The 25,714-nt window shown below is 33.3% G+C and overlaps 4 protein-coding genes across 7 annotated transcripts; all 4 read right to left on the bottom strand.

Annotated features, from left to right (window-relative positions):
* Positions 1-785: 785 nt before the first annotated feature.
* On the bottom strand, positions 786-6,584 carry LOC113769496 (5-formyltetrahydrofolate cyclo-ligase, mitochondrial). 2 transcript variants are annotated; one of them, XM_027313951.1, is made up of 7 exons: positions 6,175-6,584; positions 5,896-6,038; positions 2,756-2,906; positions 2,155-2,196; positions 1,872-1,917; positions 1,309-1,379; positions 786-1,220 (listed from the first exon to the last, which is right to left on the bottom strand). In XM_027313951.1, exons 1-7 carry the CDS (start codon positions 6,518-6,520, stop codon positions 1,084-1,086), a joined length of 936 nt encoding a protein of 311 aa, XP_027169752.1. In that variant the 5' UTR covers positions 6,521-6,584; the 3' UTR covers positions 786-1,083. The 2 variants fall into 2 exon arrangements, with proteins under 2 accessions (XP_027169752.1, XP_027169751.1); XM_027313950.1 differs by having other exon boundaries at positions 2,756-2,920; positions 5,898-6,038; positions 6,175-6,583.
* Positions 6,585-8,051: 1,467 nt separating this feature from the next.
* LOC113768667 (probable myosin-binding protein 5) lies at positions 8,052-10,888 on the bottom strand. Of its 2 annotated transcripts, none has more exons than XM_027313117.1 (3): positions 10,159-10,888; positions 8,787-9,677; positions 8,052-8,627 (listed from the first exon to the last, which is right to left on the bottom strand). In XM_027313117.1, exons 1-3 carry the CDS (start codon positions 10,886-10,888, stop codon positions 8,419-8,421), a joined length of 1,830 nt encoding a protein of 609 aa, XP_027168918.1. In that variant the 3' UTR covers positions 8,052-8,418. The 2 variants fall into 2 exon arrangements, with proteins under 2 accessions (XP_027168918.1, XP_027168917.1); XM_027313116.1 differs by having other exon boundaries at positions 8,787-9,680.
* A 477-nt stretch (positions 10,889-11,365) lies between these two features.
* On the bottom strand, positions 11,366-16,925 carry LOC113768521 (polynucleotide 5'-hydroxyl-kinase NOL9). 2 transcript variants are annotated; one of them, XM_027312921.1, is made up of 9 exons: positions 16,587-16,925; positions 15,996-16,083; positions 15,860-15,921; positions 14,414-14,580; positions 14,078-14,261; positions 13,688-13,868; positions 13,387-13,486; positions 12,718-12,845; positions 11,366-11,779 (listed from the first exon to the last, which is right to left on the bottom strand). In XM_027312921.1, the coding sequence occupies exons 1-9, from the start codon at positions 16,772-16,774 to the stop codon at positions 11,726-11,728; spliced, it is 1,152 nt and encodes a 383-aa protein (XP_027168722.1). In that variant the 5' UTR covers positions 16,775-16,925; the 3' UTR covers positions 11,366-11,725. The 2 variants fall into 2 exon arrangements, with proteins under 2 accessions (XP_027168722.1, XP_027168723.1); XM_027312922.1 differs by having other exon boundaries at positions 15,860-15,893; positions 15,986-16,083.
* A 3,061-nt stretch (positions 16,926-19,986) lies between these two features.
* LOC113769447 lies at positions 19,987-23,369 on the bottom strand. The gene is given in 2 exon segments (XM_027313894.1): positions 19,987-20,113; positions 22,603-23,369. Coding segments are annotated over 2 exon segments (894 nt in total).
* Positions 23,370-25,714: the final 2,345 nt, after the last annotated feature.

Raw genomic sequence — 25,714 nt, forward strand, 5'->3', positions numbered from 1 at the left:
TATAGGCAGATAACTAACTTCCTACCAGTATAATTAATCCTGAGGAAGTGATCAGCCATTTGGATAGGAAGTGAAGTGATGATGGTCATCTTGGACATGAATAGTAGTATTATTATTGCTATTATCTAACTTGTATATAAGAAAAAGCCGATTTACTGTAGCAACCCAACCCGTCTTGGACTTGGAGGCCTGGGAACGAAAGCACATTCACCTGAGTGAGAATCACTTCACTTTGAAAGAATTGAAGATTGCTCCCCTTAATTTCCTTGAGACCATCGCTGAAGAAGTCGTCTGAAGTTACATGAGCAGGGTTTTTGCAGGGAAAGCCATTTACGTGCAAAGCAGATTTCAGATCAGCAATAATGCAGAAATCCTACAATGGGAAGGCAATGGCATGGTAGCTAGCTAGCTAGCTAGCAGAACTGATGACAAAACTGCACAGGACAAAATCAGATGAATATTAATATCGCAGGAAGAAGCCATGCTATATGTGCTCAAATTTGCTAAGAAAGCCACCGAATGATATATAGCCTCGTAGTTTGCCAGACAAATTAGACTTAAAGTTGTGTGCTTAGGAGGGAATGTATTCAAAGATCGATCGATAACCCTAAGGGCCAGCAAGCGAGCAGTATGATGTTTTGCTTGCCTGTGCATGGGGAAGACACGACTAGTTCCTGGTTGACGGGAGTATTAGTGATTAATTTGCTGCCAACCTACCCCGTATGATACAAAATGACAATGCTTAAAACGAAGGAAGCTTTTAGAAAGCTATGTAGGGAAGGAAGTTAGAAAAGGTATAAAATGAAGGTATATTTCAGAGATTATTAGTTCAAATTTCCTAACAGTACTGTGGCAAATCGTACACCTAATATCCCTTATTTTGAATAGGTCTATGACATTCAGTACAATTTTGAGTTATATCATCGTAGAAGGCATACACCACATCCTGTGCCGCCACCATAAATCTTCCTTCCTCTTGATGTAAAAATTATTTAAAGGGAAACCACCACCACCAACACCCCCCCTCCCCCCAACAAAATCAGAAATCAACAACGGAAGAACGTCCAACCCAAGACTGCAATCTCATTGACATCTTGCCTTGGCAGCTGCACTGATGGGAATTACACCAGAGGGTGACACAAGCGCATCAACAAATACATCATTTGGGGTGACTGGAACAACACCCTCATCCATTATCTGCACTGAATAAGACAGAGCAACTGCACAACAAAGCATTCTATCATCATCCACCACATTGACCTCTTAAAACAATTATTTCCCACATAAAAGCATCGAAAGTGACTTTACCCAGGAAAGGCTGCTTCCACTTCCGTTCCTTCACAAGCCCCTGATATCTCGTCAAGAATGCATCATAATATCTTTTGATTTATCACCGCGTAGCATCCAGAACAGTGGGTCAACAAAAAACAATAAAGAGTTACTGGAATGCACAAATAGCCAATGAAATGAAACAAACACACAACACGCTCTAACAAACACAATGGGAGAATTTTTTGTATGAACTTGTGGACACACTCAAAATATATCCAAAAATATATATCAGCTTAGGATTTGAAGGTATACAAGACAGAGATTAATTGAAGTAACATGTTCAAAAACCCCAAAGGGGGAAGGGGCTGAGTCCCAACACTAACTCTGCTTGCCAAGCATTGCTTCAACAACCCTGGTCCCTTGGCAATGGAGATTGTCTATTGCAGAACTTAACTTCAGAATTGGTATAACCGGTTGAGATGGATGCTTAACAATTGATATGAAAAAGTTCAGAGAAATAAACATCGGTGACATTTATTAAATTCTCAGCAAATGCATAAATTCAAATCTTTTACAGAGGTCATCACAAGGAGCCTTACCCTCCACCACGACCCAAACGTCTTCCAGATTTGTCAAATGCGAGTCCTGAATGTTTCGGGAAACAGTTATAAAAAGTTCATAACAATATAAATAAGTAAAGGGTACACCCAGATGAACTTTTACTCAAACAAATACCACTATGAAACTTCGGACAGTCATACACACAAATACCCCATCTTCGCTCCCCCAACTCCCCCTCCAAAAACTGGACCATGCCTTCCTTCCCTTTTTTCTTTCACTAGAAATGCCATGAATTACTTAGATTAAGATGGAAAAACTCACCAGGTAAAAGAAGCAAATCAACAGGATGATCAGCCAACATGACTGCACAAAAAAAAATAAAGATTAGTCTAGCATACGCAGGTTCAACTACATAACTTAGCCAAAGGAAAATAAGCCCAAACACATGTGTGCAAGTCACTCTATAAACTTATACTTTACATTCAGTATCCCAACAACTCTCCATAAAAGAATGCTTACAAGGGAAACACGAGGAAATGCAAGTTAAGCTCTATTAACAAAGAAAAGGCCTAGAAGCCGGATTTGTTGAAAAGATATTCCAGGCCACACAAGGGAAAGATTAAGAGTAAACGGCTGAAAACCAAAATATTTACAAAAATTACTTCGGTAAAACTGTAAAAGCCGCATACGTTAGTCAATATTACACTAGAAGGACTAATATCCTCTCTACCTGCTGTATCATGTCAAATTAACCTCAAATGCATAGAAACACTTGCAGAATAAGGTGTCCCAGGTATGCTTTTAAGGACAAAAAATTCGCAGAATTGGCCAATACGAGCGAGGTGTATTAACTAGTTAAAGCACAAGTCAAATGAAAACCCACAAATCAGTTTAAAGCTTATGGATGAAAAGCAACGTATACCATCTTCACGTTCCTTTCCCTCAGAATCCATTGGAGCTGGCTCCAAAATATTCATTGAATTTGCAATTAAATCATCCATACTTGAGATCTTCAGCATTCTCATGTGGCTATTCTTGTCCTCCACTCGTGGAACATAGAGTGTCTTCCCCATCTGTAGATAATCATCTTATTGAATTGAAGATGAACAATAAGGACTTGAGTTTGAGAATCAATTCATTTACAACTGCTAGAGGACAAAAACCATGATAACCACCCATTAAGTTCATTGCCATACTCAAAACAAACAAATGCATATGTAATAATCCATAAGTTCAAACGCACAAGTCAAATTTCTAATAGCCTGTCTTACAGATTCCAAATAACACTTCATGATCAAGCTCCTCAGACCCAGATCAGAGGAAAATTGAATGGCATACATTACATTGGCCAGTCTTCTACTGTCCATACTCCTACGTCTAAATCTTACCCTGGACAATATTGCCTGCTAGAATATAGGAGCTCTACTTCATGGAATACTCATGCATCTCTACAACCATCTTTTTTCCAGATTTCTTAACAGATGTAATCTATTCAACATAAGCAAAGTCAACAAAGCATTACAGCCACAGTCAGCTACATGAATCCCATAAAATATACAGGTCATTCACTTGACTAGTAAAACCTGATGATGCAAATCTTTTAAGACACCATATCATCCATCTAGTCCTCCCACCTCTGATTCACCAGCATATACCAGGGTTGTTCCCAACAAAGAGTCTCTATGAAGAGAGAGGCAAACGAAAATGGTATTCTAGATTTTCATCTTCTTTTGGCAAATGCTGTAGTTTTTTATTGCCTAAGTCTGTAGCACGACATATGATTGAAATTAGTAGATTAAAAAAATGCGTTGCCTACTTCTATCTCAGGCTAATTGTAGATTTTTCACATAAGAGTCTATTTACCTATGGAGCTAGATGGCCCGATTTGACATAAGACATAATTACCTAAAGACTCTTCATTTCTTTGGTAATGATATCTGAATACACTTTAACCTTGTCTAGTTAGCTTACCAGATAAGGTGAGAACTTGTGAAGTCAATCCTGTGAGTATGATTAAAATATAGTACCCATGACACTTATCGTAAACTTCCTATTATACCCTCAGTGGCAGATATTTACCAGTAGTGATTTGTAAACCATCACCTAAACCCCACCAAAAAGGTATCTGGTTGAGGTATTGGAGTAACATTGTATGTATTCTTTTAATATGCTAAGGAATGTCTAGTTCTCTAATTTGCAATAAAATTTTAATTCCACTATGCAGCAACCCACGCCCCAACCCCACCATTTTCAGTACTAAGCTTTTTAAAGAAGCTGGTTTGAATTTTTCCACTTTTAACATCTATTGCAGAAGAGAGAAAAGAAGGAAAAAGAGATAGGAGAAGTTTTACCACTCAGAGAGAGGGAAAGAAAGGAGATGGTTCAAAACCCTTCAAGCTTCAGAGCTAAAAAAATATTATCTTCAATCATTATCTTGTCTCTGTGTTTACCCTAGCTTCCTTTAAGCTTTGAATCAATGTGATTGTTGCTAAACATGCATTTTTCTAAATTGATTTCTTGTATATCTCCTAGATTTCAACCAAAAATGATAAGAACATCAAGATATTGATGAACAAAAGAAACACAGACATAAAACTTGAGAGACAGAAATTAATTCAAACAATGTGTAGCACAAATTGATAACTTATACATTAGAATGAAACAAATAAAGATTGAGAACTTATTGAGCTCTCTCAGTCTAAGCACAGTAATGGTTTTACCAGTCTATATGTGCATTGCACTTTGCCTTATCATGTAACTTTCCAATAACTATTAACATCAAAAAAAATTAAAAGCTTGTAGGTGTTATGCTGTAAGAATGTTGTGCTAATCAAAGCTACAGTTTGTATTATGGAGCATATCTTGCTATTTCCCTCATAAGCAATTAAGTTCTCATATGACATCTTTAACTTAAGCTTCACAGGAAGCCTCAATAGGCTCGTATCCAATTTTGCGGGCCTACTTCTAGAACTGTTCAACTCAACTTGACCCCTCACTCAATCTCAATTCTCTTTCTGTCCATGACCTGCTCTACCGTAGTTAAGATTTACTATCTAGCAACCGTTTATGGAAGTAGCAATGCTTGGTTTTCGGGTTGAAATCCTTGCAGCTATGAACTAGCCCCATAGTAGACAAATTTAAAATGTATAACCGGACAGCAAATAAATACGTATTATAGCATAATAAAAATAAGAGTAAATCTTATATACACTGACAATGTATACACTATCACCGTTTGATTCATGATATGTGTGCAAAAGTTGAATTTCAAATTCAAATTTTGAAATTCAACTTTTGCATAGTTGTCATTCATCCAACGTTGACAGTGTATACACTGTCAGTGTAGGAAAGATTAATCCTAAAAATAAACATGGAATATGTGGTAGACACAAAACATACATAAGAATCCCAAGTAACACAGCGGAACATGTTGGCAATGGAGTCAAAACATGCACTTGCCCATCAAATTGAAGGGGGAAAAAGTAAAAATGCTATGCTTAAATCAAGGCATTCCATCAGACATGATCTAAGAGAGTTCCTGCAAATCCGTAAAGAAGGCATGAGCTTATATGGTAATACATTGTCCGAAGGATAAATGCTTCACCTATGCATAGCTTAATGCCAATACAAGCTAAGACCTACCTTGTTTTTTTTGGTTCAAGGGGAGTTGTATCTCTCTATTTCTTTCATTAACATTCTGTTAGCATTCTCGAATCAGCGTCAACTCAGAGGACAATTTTCAATCACCAACTACATTCTTTTTCATACATACAAAACATGATGCTGAGTAGGAAACACGTAAAAGACTTCAACTTTATTGCAGAAGTAATCAAATTCAACTGATTTAGGACTAACCACCTAAAAGTTCAAGATTTACAGCATGCTAAAGAAGTTGATTAAGAAAACATTCTTCAAATGGAATCAACTGGGCACCTAGACTATAACAAAATGGAACAAATTCAACAACAATTTTTAACAGAGAAATTTTACAATTACAAAAGAAAAAATAAAGGAAAGAAAGAAATGACAAATAAAAAAGGCTTAGGGAGAGATAAAGAAAACACCTTTGGATGAGTAATTGAGAATTTGGGCCAACAATTTAGACGTATCAACTTCTCTTAGTGCGCTGCAGCTTATGTAAGCACATAATTTCTGACAAGACTTGAACCAGGGAGCTTCCAGTGCAAGATTCTGTATCGCATCATCTACATGGATGGTTTTTTTGAGAGGGGGGTGGGGAAGAAAGAGACAAATGCTGTAAAATTTCACCCAAAAGAAACTGAACCCATTAAAAAATTAAATAAATCCTGCATAAAAAAAAGATGAAAAGCACAAGTGTACCTTCCTTCGATCTAAGGGTAGGGTCCATGGACTTGAGGTCTCTTCTGACTTTGGAACGAAGGGCCTTCTTTTGCTTGAAAATGGCGTCCAGGTTGAGTGGGTGGTCAGCAGAGGTGGTCGTGGTCATGGTGGAGGCGGTGGTTAAGGGTGACCGTAGGGGTGGGGGATGGTACTGGTAAGCGTGGCGGAGTATAGGTGTGATGGAGCGGGTGAACAAGAGTCGGGCGTTAATGGTGGATACGGAGGAAGGCAGAGCAAAGGGTGACGGGGTGAGGAGGGCGTGTGGGCGGTGGTGGCGATGGGTCATCAGTTGTCGGGCCAGTTGCTTCACCCCATTTAGGCTCATCTAGTCTAGACTTAAATAAAGCTTCGCTCTGGTAACCAGTCACCACCCAACCCGTCTACTGAGTAGATTGATCGTTAAATGAATTGTTGGTGCCCAGACTCCAGTCCATTTTTTGATGTACTACTGAATCTATTATCTGAGATTAAAATAAATGTCTGCGTAACTGGAAGACAAGTCTCAAATGCTCAATTTTTTTTTCCTTGAAAACAAATTACCTGCATGACATCTTTAGGATTAAGGCTGCAAACGAATCGATTCGCTCGTGAGCGGCTCGAGTCAAATTTTGATCGAGATTTGACTCGAACTCGATCAATATAGAGTTCGAGTTGGTCAAATCGAGATCGAGTTCAAAAATAATTTTGTTTGAATTGCGTTTTTCTGAAATTTTTGTAAAAATTTGTTTGGATAGCAAAAATATCTCAAATAATATTTCGCTTGCATCATAAACACATTTCCCAAACCTATTTTTTTATATTTCCAATCACCTTTTTATCTCACATACATCACATCACAAAAAGTGCTACAGTAATTATTCCAAATAATATTTCAAATAATACTCTATCCAAACAAAGCGTTAAAATTTGATATATATAAGATAAAAAGATAATTGAAAAATGTGTTCACAAAAAACGTAACAATTTTTCTATGAAAAATTGCTTTCCAAACAAAACCTAAGTTTGTTAGCTCGCGAGTCTCGAGCTCGAATTCAAAAATATTAAATTCGTTAGTTTGCGAGCTCGAATATATATATATATTTTTATTTTAATAATAAAATTACATATATATTCCTAATATTTTATTATTTATTAAGAAAAAATTATTTTATTTATTTTTTAAAAATAAAATAATTATTTTTTAATTTTTTGAACTCGAACTTTAAATTGGTAGCTCGTCGAGCTCGAGCACGAATTCCAATTTGAAAAAACTAAATCAAGACTCGACTCGATTAAGTCAAAACTCGACTCGACTTGATTCATTTGTAATCCTGTTTAGGATGGTCAGCAGGTACCATCAGTAAAGACATTTGATCAGAAAGCGAATTTTTTCGCAAATCATTGACAAAATAAATGAATAAAGGCAAAAAAAAAAAAAAAAAAATGGGGGCAGTGAAGCTTTTTATGTGAAGAGTGAGAACCATGACCTTGTTCTTGGTTGCTTTAGATTTTGTAAAATCTGATTACAGAAAGAAGGGAAAGAAAGGAGGGAAAGCAACCACTGAAGAAGGATAATCCCAATTCAATTACCAACTAAAGATGCTACTTCATCTCAGTAGAATTGGAGCCATCATAATAAGCTTTCTCAGCCAATCGCCGGGGTGCAAAAGATATAACTATAGCAGCCGGAAGCAGCTTCAATTCATCCGTTGCACAATCAAGATTTGGAAACAAAAGTTGCCATTAACAGTCGGAAAAGCAAGATACTGATGGAGGGCACAGCTTCTTTGCAATCAAGAATCATTTATACACCAGGTCATCATTGAGAGTGGTAAGGTAAGAGTAAGAATGAATGAATTGAATATACAGGAGGATATTTGCATTGATGAAACGAGAATAATAATAATGTTACTGAGTTCAAATCTGACACCTCATGGTCATGGCCCTAAAATGAGCGAGGGACAGGAAAGGAAGGTAAGCACGAAATTATCAAAGCCTTTAATCAGAAAAAAAGACATTAACCCTACGGCCAAAAACTACACGTATTGATACTTTGCATGCTAAACCACTGGACTGGAAACTATTCTGTAGCTAGCTACTCATGCATGCGACCCCGGAGTTCAGCCAAACCTGGTACAGATTTAGTCTGTCTTCAGCATGTCAAGCTGGATGAGATATTTGAACTCGCAATCGGATGGAACCAGCTCTGAATATGGTTTGGTTTACCCCATTCAGCAACACAGGTCACGCATCTATGTCATCATTAGGCATTTTCACGGAGTACCGAAGGTTCCGCAGATGTTGAGCAATCTCTGTCAAGAGTTTGCTTCCCTCACCACTCTTCTGCAGAGTCATAGCAGCATGCTTTAAGAAGCCACTATCTGCTTCAATTGCTCTCAATCTCTCCCTAATCAAAGACAGCTCTCTTTCAAGAATAGGCTTAGTTTCTGTACCTGTCAGGGGGAACCATTTCATCTTAATCATATTGAAGAAAAGCAAGGAAGCAAAGCCAAAAAGATAAAAGAAAACAAAGAGAGAGGAGTTTAACAAATCCTATATATAAAGGCAAAAGGGTACAATATATTGAGGAACAAAAAGAAAGAATCAATCACCTCTCTCTCCTTGCTCTTGCTCTTCCACGTTAGACCCCGAGAGATGAGATCCTTGGTCGACGGAGGGTACCCTCATATTTCTCTCGACATCTTTCAATAAACCTAGAAGGTAAGACCTTTCGTGCTCGAAGTCTAGGGATGATTCATCCAGAGTTCCACCAGCTCCTAGCTCCATGGAACGGTCAAATGAACGTTTCTTTGCTCCAATCCCACTTTGATCTAGTAGTTCACTGGGACTGCCACACTCAGATTTTTCACCAGAAGATGATAGAGACTGAGATTTCAACGCTTGATAATCTTCGTCATCATCAATTTCACAGACCTCACTTCCTATTTTCTTAATAGGCCCATATTTTTCCCTATAAACATCAAGGTCTGCTTCTAAAACCTTAATCTCTTCGTCTCTCTTCACAAGTAAGTCTTTCATGACCTGCAGTGCTTCTTGGTCATACTCTGCCTGTTCTTCCATCATCCTCTGATACTGCAAGGCCTCCATTTGAACAGCTGCCTTCTCTGCTTGCAACCGAGTGATCATTGCCATCGCATTGTTTGCTGCAACAGCAGAGGCACTTCTTTCTTCATCTAGTTCCATATACAGTGCCATGAGGGACTTGCGATCTAAACGAACTTGTCTCTTCAAACGAGTCAAAATGGAGTCACCGTCTGCTTCGTTCAGTGCGTTAATGTCATTGGGCTCTAAAACAAAGTCCGGCTTGTCCATGGAAAATTTTTTACCCGCCCTGTACCTAGGACTGGCTTGAGCTGAATCCGACAGTGGTATTCCAAAAAATTTGTTTCCCCTAACGAAGAGAGGGGTTTTACTAGCATCTTCATTTATGTCCTCTGAGTCTGGCAGTAAAGGCACTGTTGCAGCTTTAGTATCTTCTCTACCTGCTATATCAATCTTGTCAAATTAATAACACGACCTAGTTATGTTTTAAGGATAAAAAAAAATTCACATAATAGGTCAATATGAGCCAGCTAAATAAAAGAGTTAAGTGCAATCATCCCAAAAGAAAAAAAACACAACTTAGTTTAAGGTATATCACATATCAAGAATATCTTCTTGCGGATGGAAAACAATCAGAATAAGAACAGGATAGCAGCTGCAGTGTTAGACAGGTGTATAATCTCACATGTTTACATATATTATTCACATATATGAACCACATCTAGAAGAATGCTGATAGTCACACAACTGGATAAAATAGATGAGGAAGAGAATTTGCATCAGTCAAAACACGAACGAACCACATAACCCAAGGCTCCTCATATGTGTCCTGGAATCAACATGAAAACGATTTTATTTTACAGGACTTACGTTGATTGTCTCCTGGAATCAACATGAAAACGATTTTTTTATGGGACTTACGTTGATTGTCTCCAATTGAAGCATCCTCATCTTCTGGAAGTTCTGAATCATTATCCGACATGAACTTGAGCTCTGTGTACCGAATGTGGGGCAATTCTGGATTTCTCCCATCCTCATTTTTCCATGACAGCAGGGGTGCTCTTGGAGAAGGGGTGGGAGCATTAGCATTCATCGACGAACTTCGAATGAATTTCGAGGAGGGTCTCGTTTTCAAAGGGTCCCCACAACAAGAACACCGAGGAACACCAGTCAGGTCACCTTGCAACCCTTCATCCTTCTTTCCTGATTTTACAAAATTTCTCTGGTCATCCTCTACAAAGCAATCGATATCCTTGTGCAGAATCCCAACAAGAGACTTGTATCTATCGCAATCAGAGTCCTTCTCTGTTGCAAATGAAAGAAGGCATCCATCACAGATGCTTCGTATATCAGACAGCTTCTTATGCACGTGGCAATAGGCAAGGGAAGAAATATCTTTCTTGTGAACTTCGCATATCGAATCATTGTAATAGAAATTTGGATTTCTGTGAACCAGAACATGATCAATCCTTGTGCAGAGCAAGCATGGGATTCTCAAATCAAATAATTTTGCAAGTTCGTTACAGATAAAGGCAAGAAACCCATCGATGAATAGTAGAATTATCACCACCCATTCCAGGATGGCATATATCAAGAATTGTGGAAATTTTCCCAACTTTTCTTCAATAAGTATCTTGATAGATTGCGACATGTCTATGTGTAAGGTGTGAGACCATAAAGTTCTAAAAGTGGGATAATGTCAGGAAGATCAGAGTTAAAAGAGAGATTAAAAGTGGAGGAGAATCAAGCTGCAGCCAATGAGACAGATCATGACCCCGGAGGAAAAAGCCAGCCCCGGATCATGATCTTCCTATCTCTTTAGATCTTTTCTATTACAATTCCACTCGCTCTCTCTCTCTCTCCGTGCCAGTGCGAGGAAGACGAGGAAAGATTTGTGTGTAGAATTTTGAGGTTGCAAAAATTCAGGTGGGAGTGTTGGTTTGATGGTTTGAGCTAGATATAGTAAAGGGGTCACCAACTCACAGGTTTTGGTTCCAAGTTTCGAGAGAGGGAGAACCATTGCACCTAGATTAACGGTCCATCGCGCTTTCCATTTTACCCCATGTAGTGATTTAGAGTCGTTTTTGTGGGTGGACTCAATTGTAAATAGAGTCATTTTACCCACTAGTTTTCTCAATACCAGGGGATTCGAGTCTTGTATTGAAAGTATCTATCATCTTCTAAACTAGTTGTGCTCTGAACCAAATGGTTAGAGCTTCAAACAGCTTCTGAAGCCATATTTACAGCACGCCCAAATAAAATTTTCCAAGCTTAAACACTGCCAAAAACTTCAAAGTCTAGTAGGAGTCTCAGGCAGTTTACTGAAGCAATATCAGATTGTGCTCGGCATATTAGAACTCTACTTGTGACTGAAGAAATTGCAGGGCCGTCGCATTAAAAAGTTGGGGAAGTACTTGGCTACATAATTAAATTATAGAGGAGATGGTACACCGCTTGTCTTCACTAACCAAACAGCATCTTTAATCTCCTAATCTGAAGGCAATACATTGGCAGACATGTATGGTGAAACGCATCCTTGTACCTGAAGAAAATCATCTTTTTTCAATCAAAAAGAGGTATTAATAGATAAGAATGCATGCTGATGGAGTGGTCCTCCATGATTTTATGGCAATCTAAGGAAACCTAGCAAAACGCCAGATTGTGCTTTACCAAGAATTCCAAGAGTTCATGAAAAGAGAATGGCAAGAAACCCATGATTCCCATTCTATTTTTCTACTATGTAGAACTGGAGAAAAGACCCAAAATGGTGCAAAATTAGTAACTTCATTGGAAGAAGCATAAGACATAATGTTTCCATAACAAAGAATCAGTCACCACCACCCTCTTCCCCAACCACACAGAAAGGAAAAGGGGAAGAATTATATTAGAAAGTTGAAACATCTTTTGTCATCAGTAAACCCAAGTCGACACGCCACATCGAACAGATTAATTGACATTTAAGTAGCAATTGTAAGCATAAGTTAGCTGAGAAAACAAAGCAAAAACCATCAGCAGGATTGCAAGCACAAGTAAGCATTTCTTTGTTACATCCACAGTACAACTAGCTCTTCCATTGCCCCCAAGACCCAGCTTAGCCAGTAGGGCCATAGACCAAGTGACTGTGAGGTCCCTAGTTCGACTCTTAAGCCCTCACCTTTTCCCATCCCCCTTGTAAGACTTGGAGTCTCCCTTTGGACCAAAAAAAAAAAAAGAAATCTTCCATCAAATTGAAACTGTAGTGTGCAAAACTGATCATTCTCTTATCAATATCATGAAAGTAAAATAATATGTTAAATGTCAAGATCCATTATTCAATATATAAACACATAAAATGGCTGACCAGGATCTCATGAAAAATGGAGTTAAAGAGAAGAATAACTTAAATTCTAGAAATAACAGGTTACCCCAAGACCAAAAGTTTGCATATTGATTTGAAGGGGAACTAAAGGTATAATGACTTCAGGGGAAGGTATCCCATACCTGCAGTAAACAAGTGGGAATTTGGATAAACCCCTGTAGCAATAGATCAACCTTCTCCAAAGAGTCTGGAGGAACAGGGGTAATTAAGTAGAGGATGTTCCTAAAAGTATCAATACCTCTCACAATTCCTGGATCATAAAGACAAGACAGTAGGAAATTAAGCTAGAGTCTATGACGTTCAGCTAAAAAAGAAAGAAATCAGAAAGTACATTGTAAAAATTATAAATTATGTTAAAAAACATGTATGTCTCACACAAAAAGGGATAAAAACTAACAGAGAGCACCGCTAATCTTCAGTGCAACTACAATTTTGTTTTCAAACTTACCAAAATGTTAAAAAAAACAGGTATGACTCACACAAAAAGGGATAAAGACGAACACAGAGCACTAATAAACTCCGCTGCAACTAGAATTCTGTTTCCAAACTTACCAAATGCCCAAATTGCATACCTGTCTAGGCTCAACCACATAAGCAACCCAAAATTAACTAGTAATGCAATGTGCCACAACTTGGGGCCTGAATATATATGTGGATATGATTATCTCCAAGTACAAGCCCATATTGCATTTGTACAGAGTGAAAAAGATTTCTTATCCTCATGTCACATGAGAAAAACAAACTAAAAATGATTAATTACAGGTAGCATAGTTCTCAAACAAGTTACCTACCTAGGCCAATACAAGGAGATAAATTTTCACCACTTTCAGAACTGATGGCCAAGCCAACAATAGTTGCATTTAAGCTGTAGAAGATTTCAGTCTTTGGGACCTATCATCAAGAAACAATTGAAAAATCATGCCCTAAGATGGGTTTAGTAAATCATAAACAACAAGGACGATGAGAAATATCATGAAAGACTAGTCCAAGAAGACTTTAGTAATTTTTCTGAAAGTTGAGAACAAATGAAGTCTGTAGATCAACCATACAGCAGGAAATGAAGAACAGTGTATTCTATGTTACTGAACCAACCTGACAATGAAGATGCTTAATTTTGATACTTGATACAGAGATTTCAAAAGGGGGTTGGGCAGCTAATGCATTGGCGAGTTCCTTTATTGTAGTGATATTCAATTGACTGGGAAAGCACTGTCTGAAATATGCCATCACACGTAAGTCTCGCATAAGGCGAGCATCCTTCTGCACCAGAACCCTGTACAATACATTGAACAGAAGATTTGAAAATAAAAGACTTAATAGATTAAAGTGCTGATGCTGGTTGACCAATAGCAAGTCGTGCTAATTCTAGTATGCTAGCAAAAAGGGACAGCATATATTTCAATCTTGCTATTAACAAGATGTAGCAGATGCCAAGCTCTTACTGAAATGAAAATCCATTTATACACTTGGAAAAGGACATACGATCTCTTGAAAGAGTCCTGACGAGCTGAATTGACCTCAATTATGGTAGTTGATGTAGAATCATCCTCATCTAACCAAAACACTCCAACCGGTAGATTCTTACTCTTGGTCGATATGCAAATCTTTACCACATGTGTAGGAGATATGTATTTAAGCATGTCAACAAGGATGTCATAACCAATACCTGCCACAAAACATAATGTCCGGATTAGCCAACCTAAAGATTATGGATGAAAGAAACTCCATTACAAGCAGCAGTAATGCAAAACCAAGGCATAATTTATGTCATATCAGTTGGTAGAGATACAAAGATCAAAGATACTAATACAAGTATACCTTTCACCCATCCTGGAGTGTTAATGACCAGCGGCACCCCAGCGTGATGACGTTCTATCTTATCAAACATGCAGTATTCTTTGCGATAGTGGTCATATAAGGCGAATATGTATGTCAAGTAAGTTGTTGGATCCCTTTTTGAGGATATGTCACCAAAGAAAAAGCATCTGAAGCAAAAGTTTCAGCCAAAAGGTAAAACATTTAACCCATAATAGAGCCATATATTCAGGATGATGCATCAATAACTGCCATATTATCTTCAATCTTATTTACACAATGTCTGGACAAATATCTGGTTTCCCACTTCAAAGAAGGGAATTTAATCTTTTCGGCAAAGATATTAAGTTCAATCAGGTGGTAATAAACTTGAATTTTTGTCACAAAATCTCAATGCATCAGATGGAGTGGCCAAATGCAACAGACAAGGCTGTAATCATTTTTGTAGCTAGAAATTCATTTTAAAATAAAGAGCCCAGAAATATGTTCTTCCTTATAAGCAATAGTATGTCAATTTGAGAAAGCTAAGTTCCAGGTTTCGGTCAAGGCTGGTTAGACACCTTTTTCCCATAAAACAAAAATTCCCCACAACTGGATAGATCAGCATTACCAGAAAATAAATATTAAATTAAAAAAAAAGAAACAATCATAGAAAACAAATATAAATACTTCCCAAACATCTGTAAAACTTGTATCTGGAAAATTTGAACATCCTGCAGAAATGCCATCTTAAAGTTTCCATTTGGAATTGTAGTTGCTTATTGTAGCCATTTAAGCACATGCTTTTTATCTTCTAAGTGGGCAAAGACAACATCAATTCTTATGACCAACAAATCACTATATAAGCTTTTCTTCTCCTTTATCTAACATGCACACTTTGCCTTATTTATTCTTGCTTTTACTTTTTTTCTTTTTAATGGAAAACCAATTTTATGTCTTGAAGCCATACAAGCGGTACAAGTCGGACAGGATGGGGATATCAATGTTAATTTGTCAATGAAAATGCAGATAATTATTTCAGTTATTTCCCAATCTCCTGTTTCTCAAAAAAGAAATGTATCTCAAAAGCATGCATTTTGCCCACTTAAACACCATGTGATATAAACTGCTGAGATATTAAGTGATACACAAGTGACCAGAAGAAAGAAAAAAGGAAAAAAAAAATGAAATTGCAGCCCCTACTGGGGGGATGTGTTCCTCAAATACCCATAGACAAGCAGTGCCTCAAAGCAGAATGCTCAATGTTGATACTCATCTTATACTTTCCTACAACAGATAAGATTTTTAACCAGGATATCACAATAAATCCTTCATCGACTCAATTCAAGGCTAGTGCTTCAATGACTAGTCTAATGCTGCACCACTATCCAGCAAGAATGCCATAACTCAGAGACAAACTTCATAAACGTTACATTCAAGAAAACAAACAAAAGAACTTCAAAGTCATACCTCTCAGGCGTCTTTAGGCATGGGATGGTCAAATCTGGCCATGAAAGAGAATCCACCAATAACTATCAGATGCACACAACTATATTAGCAAGTAAAATAGGCTAAACCCAATAGAAGACCACCAACCTGGAGTCACCTTGTCAATGACAGTTAGCGATAGAAGACCAGGAGGAGTAAACTCTGTCTGCCCAACATCAGTATCCAGATAAGCCACCTTTTTGTATCTGCAATTCAAAACTGAAAACCTCAATATCACATACAATATCAACAAAGTTTGATTCTTTCCATCTTATAATCTTCAATCCCACTTTTTCTTATAATCCATTATCTTTTGTCCCCTTTTTTTTGGGAAGTGCCAAGTGTCCATCAAATTAACCTAATCTATCATACAAGGAGGTTGCAAGAAGTGAGTTTGTTTGTTAATTCAGCTATCCAACTAAAAGAACTTTAAAATAAAAACAACTTTTCAGGATTATACAAGTATCCTTAGATATAAAAATCAGAACAGAGGATAGGATTGTTGAAGCAAATTTCAAGAAGCCCGTCTCTTCTCTTCAATCAAATACCCAAAACCCAACTGACTAATCGTCAAATTCAACCCAGATTCACAGCAGTTTTTTTTTAAAAAAAAAAAAAAAAAAAAGGAGTTGCATGCTATACCATCTACACGGCAAAAGAGAGAAGACGTAAAATGAGCAGAAGAAAAGTGAGAGTAAGGCGTCCAAACCCTTGGAGGAGAACGTTGAGAAGGTGGCGGGAGAAAGTAGTCTTGCCGCTGTTTTTGGGGCCACAAACCAAGGCAATAGGGGGAGAACAGCTGATGGAATCATAAGCAATGGTGTGTGCTGCATTGGACCATTCTTCTGGTATTACTATGCCTGCTGCTGGAGGCTCAGTCTCCCCAAACGAAGCCATCTTTTCTATCTCTATCAAATACTCCTAGTCTATTCGAGTCCCAACACTAGTACCCAGGTCTCAAGTCTCAAGTCTCAAGCACTCTGCCTCTTCTCTATTTGAATAAATGCATGCAAGAAAAAATAGAAGCAGCAGCACCCGCCAAAAGTTGTGATTGTACTGCGCTTCAGTTCATTTTGAAGCGTTAAAACGTGTGTTCAGATCCGAAGGCTCTCCTTTTGCCTACTTTTTTTTTTTTTTGCCTACTGACTTTGTGCTTTTCCCCCTAATCAAATAAATGGTTTAATTACACAAAACACCTAAGGTACACTCTAATTTCTATCTTGCATCCTATCCTTTATGCTGTGTTGATTAACTAGCACCCTATGTTCACGCATCGAAATTTGGAAAAAATAAAATACCTTCATAAATCCTAATAGCTAATCTAAAATTTTTCAAAAGGTAATCTAAAAATTAGTTTAAATTTTTTAAAAATTTTAAAAAAATCTCAAAATATATTCTAGAAACTCTTCTACTCTTAAATATCTCAAAATATACTCTAAAAACTCTATTACAGTAAAATTTTTTAAAAACACCTTGAAAAATAGCTAATCCAATAACTTCTCGACGAGGCTAGGAAGTTCAAAAAGCAAAGATGTCTCAGGATCTATATCTATATGTATTAGAGATGAGGTTTTTTACTATAATTTTAAATTTATTTTAATTCAATAACTCTTATCTTCTCCTTATCCCTTTCCACTCTTCAATTTATGTGACCCACTAACCCATAAAATTAAAATTCCTAAATTTCAACTAACAAATAATAACCACCCCTGCAAAATGATATATGCAAATTCCAATTTACTTCTCACATTTACTATTGACATTTACCACATCACTAGTAGCAATAATTAACTGTTAATTTAAGAAACTCGCAATTACAAAAATCACATATCCAAAATTTAGAAGCCTGTTTGAATTACAATTTTCAGAATTCTATGTATCTTATTGTCATAATGTATTTTACTCTCATAATCATTCACAAAACTGATGATCACTAATCCATTTTATCCATTTTCATTTGTCTTCACACAAATTGAATACAGTGAAAAAAAAAGACTATGTATCATACTCTCACCATGGATAAATTCTACTTACAAGCATTTCAATCAGTGACGAAACTAAAATTTTTTTTTAGAGGAGCTAAAATTTTTCCTAACATAATTATTTTTATGTGTTATGTTCAAAATAATTTTCATATATTTAAATATATGATATCTAAAAATATCAAATTTTAATTTTAATTATAAAGGGATGTAAAAATAGATAACTTTTTAAAGAAAAAAATTAATTCAAAGGTAGTTAATTCACACATACACACACACACACATATATATACATATATATATATTCCCATAATATAAACTAAAATTGTAAAAAATTCCATCATTGATTTCAATGGCGTTTTAATTCTAAATTTGGAAGATTACAAAAAAGAAAACAATTGATCACAAAACGAATCTTACGCCATAATGATTCAACTGAAATATTTTAAAAAGGTTCAGCAAGTTCACTTCCAAGAAATACAAGTTTCACTGAATATTTTTTTGTAGTATGAACTCCAAAAAATTCAACATAATTACTTAAACCACCAATTTTAATTTTCATACTAAAAGTTGATTGGTTTGAAAAATGTTCGCACATTTGTACAAGATTATCAAATCGAATGCATAATATTTGCAAGTATTTCATTTTGAAATAATTTTCGTCTATTTAAATATATGATATCTAAAAATAATATTAAGTTTAACTATAAAAGGATGTAAAAAATAAATAATTTTTTAAGAAAAAAATTAATTTAAATGTAGTTAATTCACACACGCACACATATATAAATACATATATTCTCATAAACTAAAATTGTAAAAAATTAGGAGGGCAAACTTTATTTTATACAAATATTTACACAATATGAATTAAAATTTTTAAAACTTGAGGGGGCTATGGCCCTCATTAGACCCCATTAGTTCCATCATTGATTTCAATGGGGTCTTAATTCTAAACTTGGAAGATTACAAAGAAAAAAATAACTGATCACAAAACAAATCTTACACTACAGTGATTCCATTGAAATATTTTAAAAACGTTCAGCAATTCACTTTCAAGAAATACAAGTCTCGCTAAACATCTTTTTTGTAATACAAACTCCACAAAATTCAATAGAATTAATTAAACTACCAATATTAATTTTCATACTAAAAGTTGATTGGTGTAAAAAAAATGTTCGCACCTTTGTACAAGATTATCAAATCAAAAATGTTTGTAAGTATTTCATTTTGAAATTAAATAAAACATGCAATTACATTTATTTCTATCCATATATCATTCATTTTCTAATATAAATTTCTAATATTATTTCAAGATCCAAATTTTGCAAAAATGCAATTCTTGAGTGACCTACGCATTTTGTCATACTTTGAACTATTATTAGACAAATCTTAGATTTTAATTATGTTGGTATAATTTTTTTTTAACTTTTTTCAAATTTACCTTTTATTTTAATTTTTTTCAACAACGTAAGCACCGTGCATTGCACAGGTATTCACACTAGTACTACTATGTAATTAAGACAATAACAAGTAAGTTTGCTTAGTAATACTTTCTCTGTTCGGCTTTATAGTCTTGTTTTTTTTTTTATTCATCACAAATTATAGTCCATCTTCCAATTCAATTAACATAGCTTACCTTATTTAATATAGTCCATTTTTTTCACCAATAATTGCTTTAATATATGTGTTGAATGGTGTAATATATCATCATTATTGATGTTATAATCAATGTAAAGGGATAATGATTGGTAATACTCTTAATATTAATGTAAGGATATTTTAGAAAAAATATGAGGCTAAATTTACTTTTCCAACTGAATTAAGTAATTTTTCTTAAACTATAGGAGAAAAAAATCAAGATTATCAAAATGTAATATTTCTTAAATCATGTAAACAAAATCAAAACTATCAAAATGGGGCGGATGTAATAATAAATTCAAGAAAGTCAACACTCCAACGAATAGACTAGCATAAAATGACAGGCAATTTGCTGAAATCCGTTGAATCCCATTATAGATTTCGTTGTACCGTGTTAGCAGTCAGTATTAAATACTAAATGCTCGTTTAATGCACTTCCCAAATCAAATGTATCCGTTTAGTAGATAATTAAAATCACCGTTTGCTTTATATGCCATAAACCACCGCCCGGAAAAGAGAACTCAGTATGAATTTATGAAACAAGGCATTCATTCTCATTTTCACGAGATTTATGACGAAGTCAATGCCAGATATAATGAATGAGCTCCCATATCTTAAAAACTAGTGGAAACATGGTGTAATGTCAGTAGACGTAGTTTTACCCTATCTTCCATATTAAAACTCAACAAAGAAAATTTCTGAATGGTCTTTGTTTTAAAAGACCATTCTTATTATCAAAATAAAAAAAAAAAGCAAAGATAATATCCAGCAAAAGCTACAATTTAACTCCATTTCTTCTTATTCTTTATGCACAAATTAAACACAGGATAACATTTGAAATACAAACTCGAAACAATAAATGAATGGTTCCATTGTTTATGGGTATTTTAAGTTCCAGTAAAATTTGTTTTGAGTTTTGACATCCATTACAATTTACAACTTTAAAAAAAAAAATATTTGTGTATTAAATTATGGAGGCAACGCCCAAAAAAAAAATAATAACAATTGGCTCCGTTTGGATTAGCTGTTATTGGGGTTGTTTTTCAAAAACAGCACTGTAGCATTTCGTTTTTGAAATACAAGTCCGTTTGGATTAGTTATTTTTTAGGTTGTTTTTCAAAAACTATATGAAAAACTTTTACTGCAAATATTTTTTGGATTATTTTTAGAGGTTTTTTTAAAACATATTTTTGGGTATTTTTATTTTTACATACATTTATGCATTTATAATACATTTATAAATATTTATAAATAAATATATTTATATATTCCCTAAAAAATATATAAATATATTATATTATATATAATACATAATATAAATATATTTATAAATGTATAAGTGTATATTATTATAAATGTATAAATTATAAATGAATATTATATAAATGTATAAATTATAATTTTAATATTTTTATATAAATATACATTTATGCATTTATAAATATTTATAAATAAATATATTTATACATTTATTATATTATATATAATACATAATATAAATATATTTATAAATGTATAAGTGTATGTTATTGTAAATTTATAAATTATAAATGAATATTACATAAATGTATAAATTATAAATTATAAATTATAAATTATAAATTATAAATTTAATATTTTTATATAAATATACATTTATGCATTTATAATACATTTATAAATATTTATAAATAAATATATTTATATATTTATATATTTATATATTTATATAAAAATATGTAAATTTATTATATTATATATAATACATAATATAAATATATTTATAAATGTATAAGTGTATGTTATTGTAAATTTATAAATTATAAATGAATATTACATAAATGTATAAATTATAAATTATAAATTTTATATTTTTATATAAATATACATTTATAAATATTTATAAATAAAGATATTTATGTATTTATATAAAAATATATAAATGTATTATATTACATATAATACATATTATAAATATATTTATAAATGTAAAAGTGTATATTATTATAAATGTATAAATTACAAATGAATATTATATAAATGTATAAATTATAATTTTATTAATATATATTAATATTATGTATTAATGTATTAATGTATTAATATAATTAATATAAATGTACAAATGTATTAATATTATGTATAAATGTAAAATTAATATTATGTATATTAATATAAATGTATTATATTATGTATAATACATAATATAAATGTATATTATAAATATACATTAATATATATGTTATGTATAAATGTACATTTATATAAATGTATAATATATATAATATATGATATATATTATATTATATATAATTTATATAATATATAATATTCATATAAATATATTATAAATATGTAAAATATTTTTTAATTAAAATAAAATATTTATAATATGTAAAAATAAATATATAAATATTTAATATATATAATATACATTAATATTAATTATAAATATTATAATATTATAAATATGGTGTTTATATAATATTTTAATTTGTAATATTTATTGTATATTTCATTATATAAATATTCATATAATATATAATATACAAATATATAATATATAATTTTCAATTTGTATAATATACATAATATTGTATATATATAATATAATATACATAATATACATTATTATATTATTACATATTATGTATATTATATATTATACCTAACATTATTAGACATTATTATACACAATAATGTACATAATAATATTATACATTAATAATGTATATATTATAATATAATGTACATAATATATTATGTATAAATATTTACACATTTATGTATACAATATTACATATTATGTATATTATAATATATTATGTATAATATTAATGTATATAAATATTTATATAATATATAATATATATATAATTTTCAATTTGTATATTTCAATTTATATTAATATAATATATATGTATAATATATATATATGTATAATATACATAATTGAAATATACATATGTAGTTTATTTTTGATACAATGTTTGGATATGGTGTTTTTGGAGTTGTTTTGGAAATACACATTTACTGTAGCATTTAGAATGTGAAAAACAATTTTTCAAAAACAGCTCTAAAAACAAGGGATCCAAACACATCCAATAAAACGAAAAAGAAAACAAATCCTTTAACAAAATTCAAGACTCTTAGATGGCCTTCTTTTTCCTGAAGGCCACCTCTGTGTCCAACCCGAATCCATCAACAGTCCGAACGTGAACCAAGTTGGACCGTTTGAACAGTTTCTTCAACGGCTCCACGCTGTACAAATCATTAGCCGAGTACTTATCAGCCCGTTTATTTACCGACACGTGTAAAATGCAAACTCCGCCGGGCTTCAACGTCCGTTCGATCTCCCCCACGAACTTCTCCGGATAAAGCGCGTGATCAAACACATTAGAGAACTCAAAGTCAAAAGTCCCATCCTCAAACGGCTGGTTATGAAAGTCGCCCTCCACAACTAGCGGTGGAGATGGGACCAGGTCCATCCCTATCGAGTCTGATACTCCTACCCGTTTCAACGCCTCCACTTCTTGACCCATCCGGGCCCCGATGCTCAGCGCTTTGGAATCATTAGAAAGCAACTTCTTCTGTTTTAGCTCGCCGAAGAAACGAGTAAAGACCTGGATTTTCCTGTCCCAGTCCCGGGTTCTCCATATTTCTCGAAGCTTCAGATTGAGGGTCTTGTTGAGCTGGCGCTGGATGTAGGACTCATACGTCTTGTATCCGGGTCGGATTTTTAGGCCCAAGCTTGTTTCTGAAGAGAATCGTTCTGGGTTTTTGGTGGGGATGGAAGAACGATAAGAGAGAAAAAGAAGGAAAGGTATGAAAAAGATGAGAGTGAGAAGGAAGTATCTGGGGACAAATGCTATGCTTGAGGTTTCTTTCATTTCTAAATATGCGTGAAGAAGTTACAACCACGAAACATCAAATAATAATCAATGGTATACAATAAAGATATACAACAACTAACATGCTAATTTATAGGAATAACCACGTCAAATAAAGTACTAAAACATCTTAGACCACTAAATACAAGAAAACAATTAAAAGTAATTAAGTATATACTTTAGATTTGCATCCAAATAGTTTTAAGTAGATAGCTATCAAAATGAAGTGAAAAATAGCAAACAATTTGAAAATTATTATAACTAATAGTTAAAACAACAAAAGTAGATGCAATCTACATATGGGAAAATTTATGATGATAAACTTGCTTTAAACCACAAATAATAATTAACAAATGTGATCTCCTCCCTACCATTTCTATCTAACATGGATAATTGAATTAAAACACTAAAAAATTATCACACATACAACCTGCAAGATTACATATTTCTTATAACCAAAAAAGTAGATTGGTTAAAAAAAAACATACCTATTGAGATTTCTTACAACCAAAAAGTTGATTGGCTAAAGAAAATATACCTATTGAGAAAGGTGTTGCAAAATAGGGAAGAGGAGTAGCTAATGTAGCAAACATCTAAATTCAATAGGCTACATGATTGTGATGGAAAACAGCTGTAAGTAATTGAAATGAATTTGAGCAGATGGGGGGTAACGGCCAAGAAACGAAACTTCTCTACTAATTGAAATTAATTGAATAATTGTGTCTTAACATCTATATATCATAAGTTTGCAAATAACTGATGAGAAAGGCTTTAGGAAATTAAGAGACTTCGATGTTAATACAATTAAATGATTAGAAAGGCTTTTATGTAATTCCACTAAAACACAAGTTGAATTTAGTTGTACCTATTTAGCTATGGCAGTTGGACCATGGAGGTGTTTTTGAAAAATTTTACTGTAGCAGAATTTTAGAGTATATTTTGGAATATTTTTAGAAAATATTTTGGGATATTTAAAAGTAGAAGAGTTATTCGAATATTTTTTGGGATATTTTTTAAATATTTAAAAAACATTAACTATTTTTTAGAGTACCTTTAAGAGTATTTTTTAAAAAATTTTATAATATTTGAAAAACTAATTTTTAAAAAACAGAGCAATCCAAATAGAGGAACCTTACCAAGGGGAGGGAAGCAATGGGAAAGTTAGTAGTTAAATTAAGAATTCACGGTTCCCTAATCAATGTTCTACCAATTAAGTTGAGACTTGAAAACTATATATGTTTCCTATGTCTCTTCTTTGTGTATTCGCTTGCTTTCTGTGCCATTTTCTGTCCCACCATCTATTAAATCGCCAAATATCCTTCATAAACGCCTCATCTTAATTCTCTTTCTATTTCACTTCATAAATATGTGTTCTACCATATAAGTAATTGTTGGGACTCATAAACATGTATCCTGCCCTGTAAGTAATTGTTGCGACTTAAAAGGACAAGAAAAAAGAATTAAAATAGGATGTTTATGAAGAATATATGGAGACTTAATAGATATTGGGACAAGAAATGGTATAGGGTCGAATACAAGATCTTTTGTGCTTTGTGTACGATTCCCTTTAATCATTTTTTTATGCAGTTTGAAATCCTAACATGTATAATATGTGAGATTTTGTCCACAATATTAATGTTGTTATCTATTTTTATACTAAACTAGTCTAAATCGACTAATTTTTTATGGATCAATTCCACTTTGGACTCCTTGCACCTTAAATTTCAATTTTGAACACTCAGTATTGTGAACTCTTTCTTCTGCTAATTAATGTGAGAATAGTCAACAAAATAACTATATTGTAGCCTCATCATTGCATACTTAGGCTTTATTTGATAATCCAATTCAATACTTAAATTTAATAGATTCAGATTTTAACATGTTTAGACGTGTTTGATAACAAAAAATTGAACATTTAAATTAATTAAGTGGCACTAAATTTTGTAGATAAACTTACTTCAAAAAATAAGTCATAAGTTATTCACTTATCATTTAATATGATATACACTCAAATGTATAAGATTTAGTACATAAAAATTCAATAACTTAATGGATTCAGATGTCAAATTTATTGAATGCACCCTTAAAATAGTATATTAAGATTCATATCAGTCTTAAATGTATGAGATTTAGTATTTAAAAATTCAATAATTTAATGGATTCAAATTTTAGTTTTATTGAATGCACCTTTAAAATAGTATATCAAGATTCATATTAGTCTTAAACTTCAATATTGAGACATTTTGAACCCTAAAACCTTTGATCTATTTTACCTTGACTCAAAATCTTGATTAGGATTTTACTTTGACTCAAAGTCATGTTCACTAAACTAACACAATCACAAG

The sequence above is a fragment of the Coffea eugenioides genome, chromosome 4, assembly GCF_003713205.1.
Source record: "Coffea eugenioides isolate CCC68of chromosome 4, Ceug_1.0, whole genome shotgun sequence".
Taxonomy (NCBI): domain Eukaryota; kingdom Viridiplantae; phylum Streptophyta; class Magnoliopsida; order Gentianales; family Rubiaceae; genus Coffea; species Coffea eugenioides.

Coding starts and splice junctions, on each gene's coding strand:
- LOC113769496 (XM_027313950.1), bottom strand. CDS start 6,520: ATGAGCCTAAATGGGGTGAAGCAACTGGCCCGACAACTGATGACCCAT. Junction 6,039..6,174: donor TACCCTTAGATCGAAGGAAG/GTACACTTGTGC, acceptor CCATCCATGTAG/ATGATGCGATACAGAATCTT. Junction 1,918..2,154: donor TGATTTGCTTCTTTTACCTG/GTGAGTTTTTCC, acceptor CGAAACATTCAG/GACTCGCATTTGACAAATCT.
- LOC113768667 (XM_027313116.1), bottom strand. CDS start 10,888: ATGTCGCAATCTATCAAGATACTTATTGAAGAAAAGTTGGGAAAATTT. Junction 9,681..10,158: donor TTCAATTGGAGACAATCAAC/GTAAGTCCCATA, acceptor AGATTGATATAG/CAGGTAGAGAAGATACTAAA. Junction 8,628..8,786: donor GCAAGAGCAAGGAGAGAGAG/GTGATTGATTCT, acceptor TCCCCCTGACAG/GTACAGAAACTAAGCCTATT.
- LOC113768521 (XM_027312921.1), bottom strand. CDS start 16,774: ATGGCTTCGTTTGGGGAGACTGAGCCTCCAGCAGCAGGCATAGTAATA. Junction 14,581..15,859: donor TGCCTAAAGACGCCTGAGAG/GTATGACTTTGA, acceptor CTTTTGCTTCAG/ATGCTTTTTCTTTGGTGACA. Junction 13,869..14,077: donor CAGGACTCTTTCAAGAGATC/GTATGTCCTTTT, acceptor TGTATTGTACAG/GGTTCTGGTGCAGAAGGATG.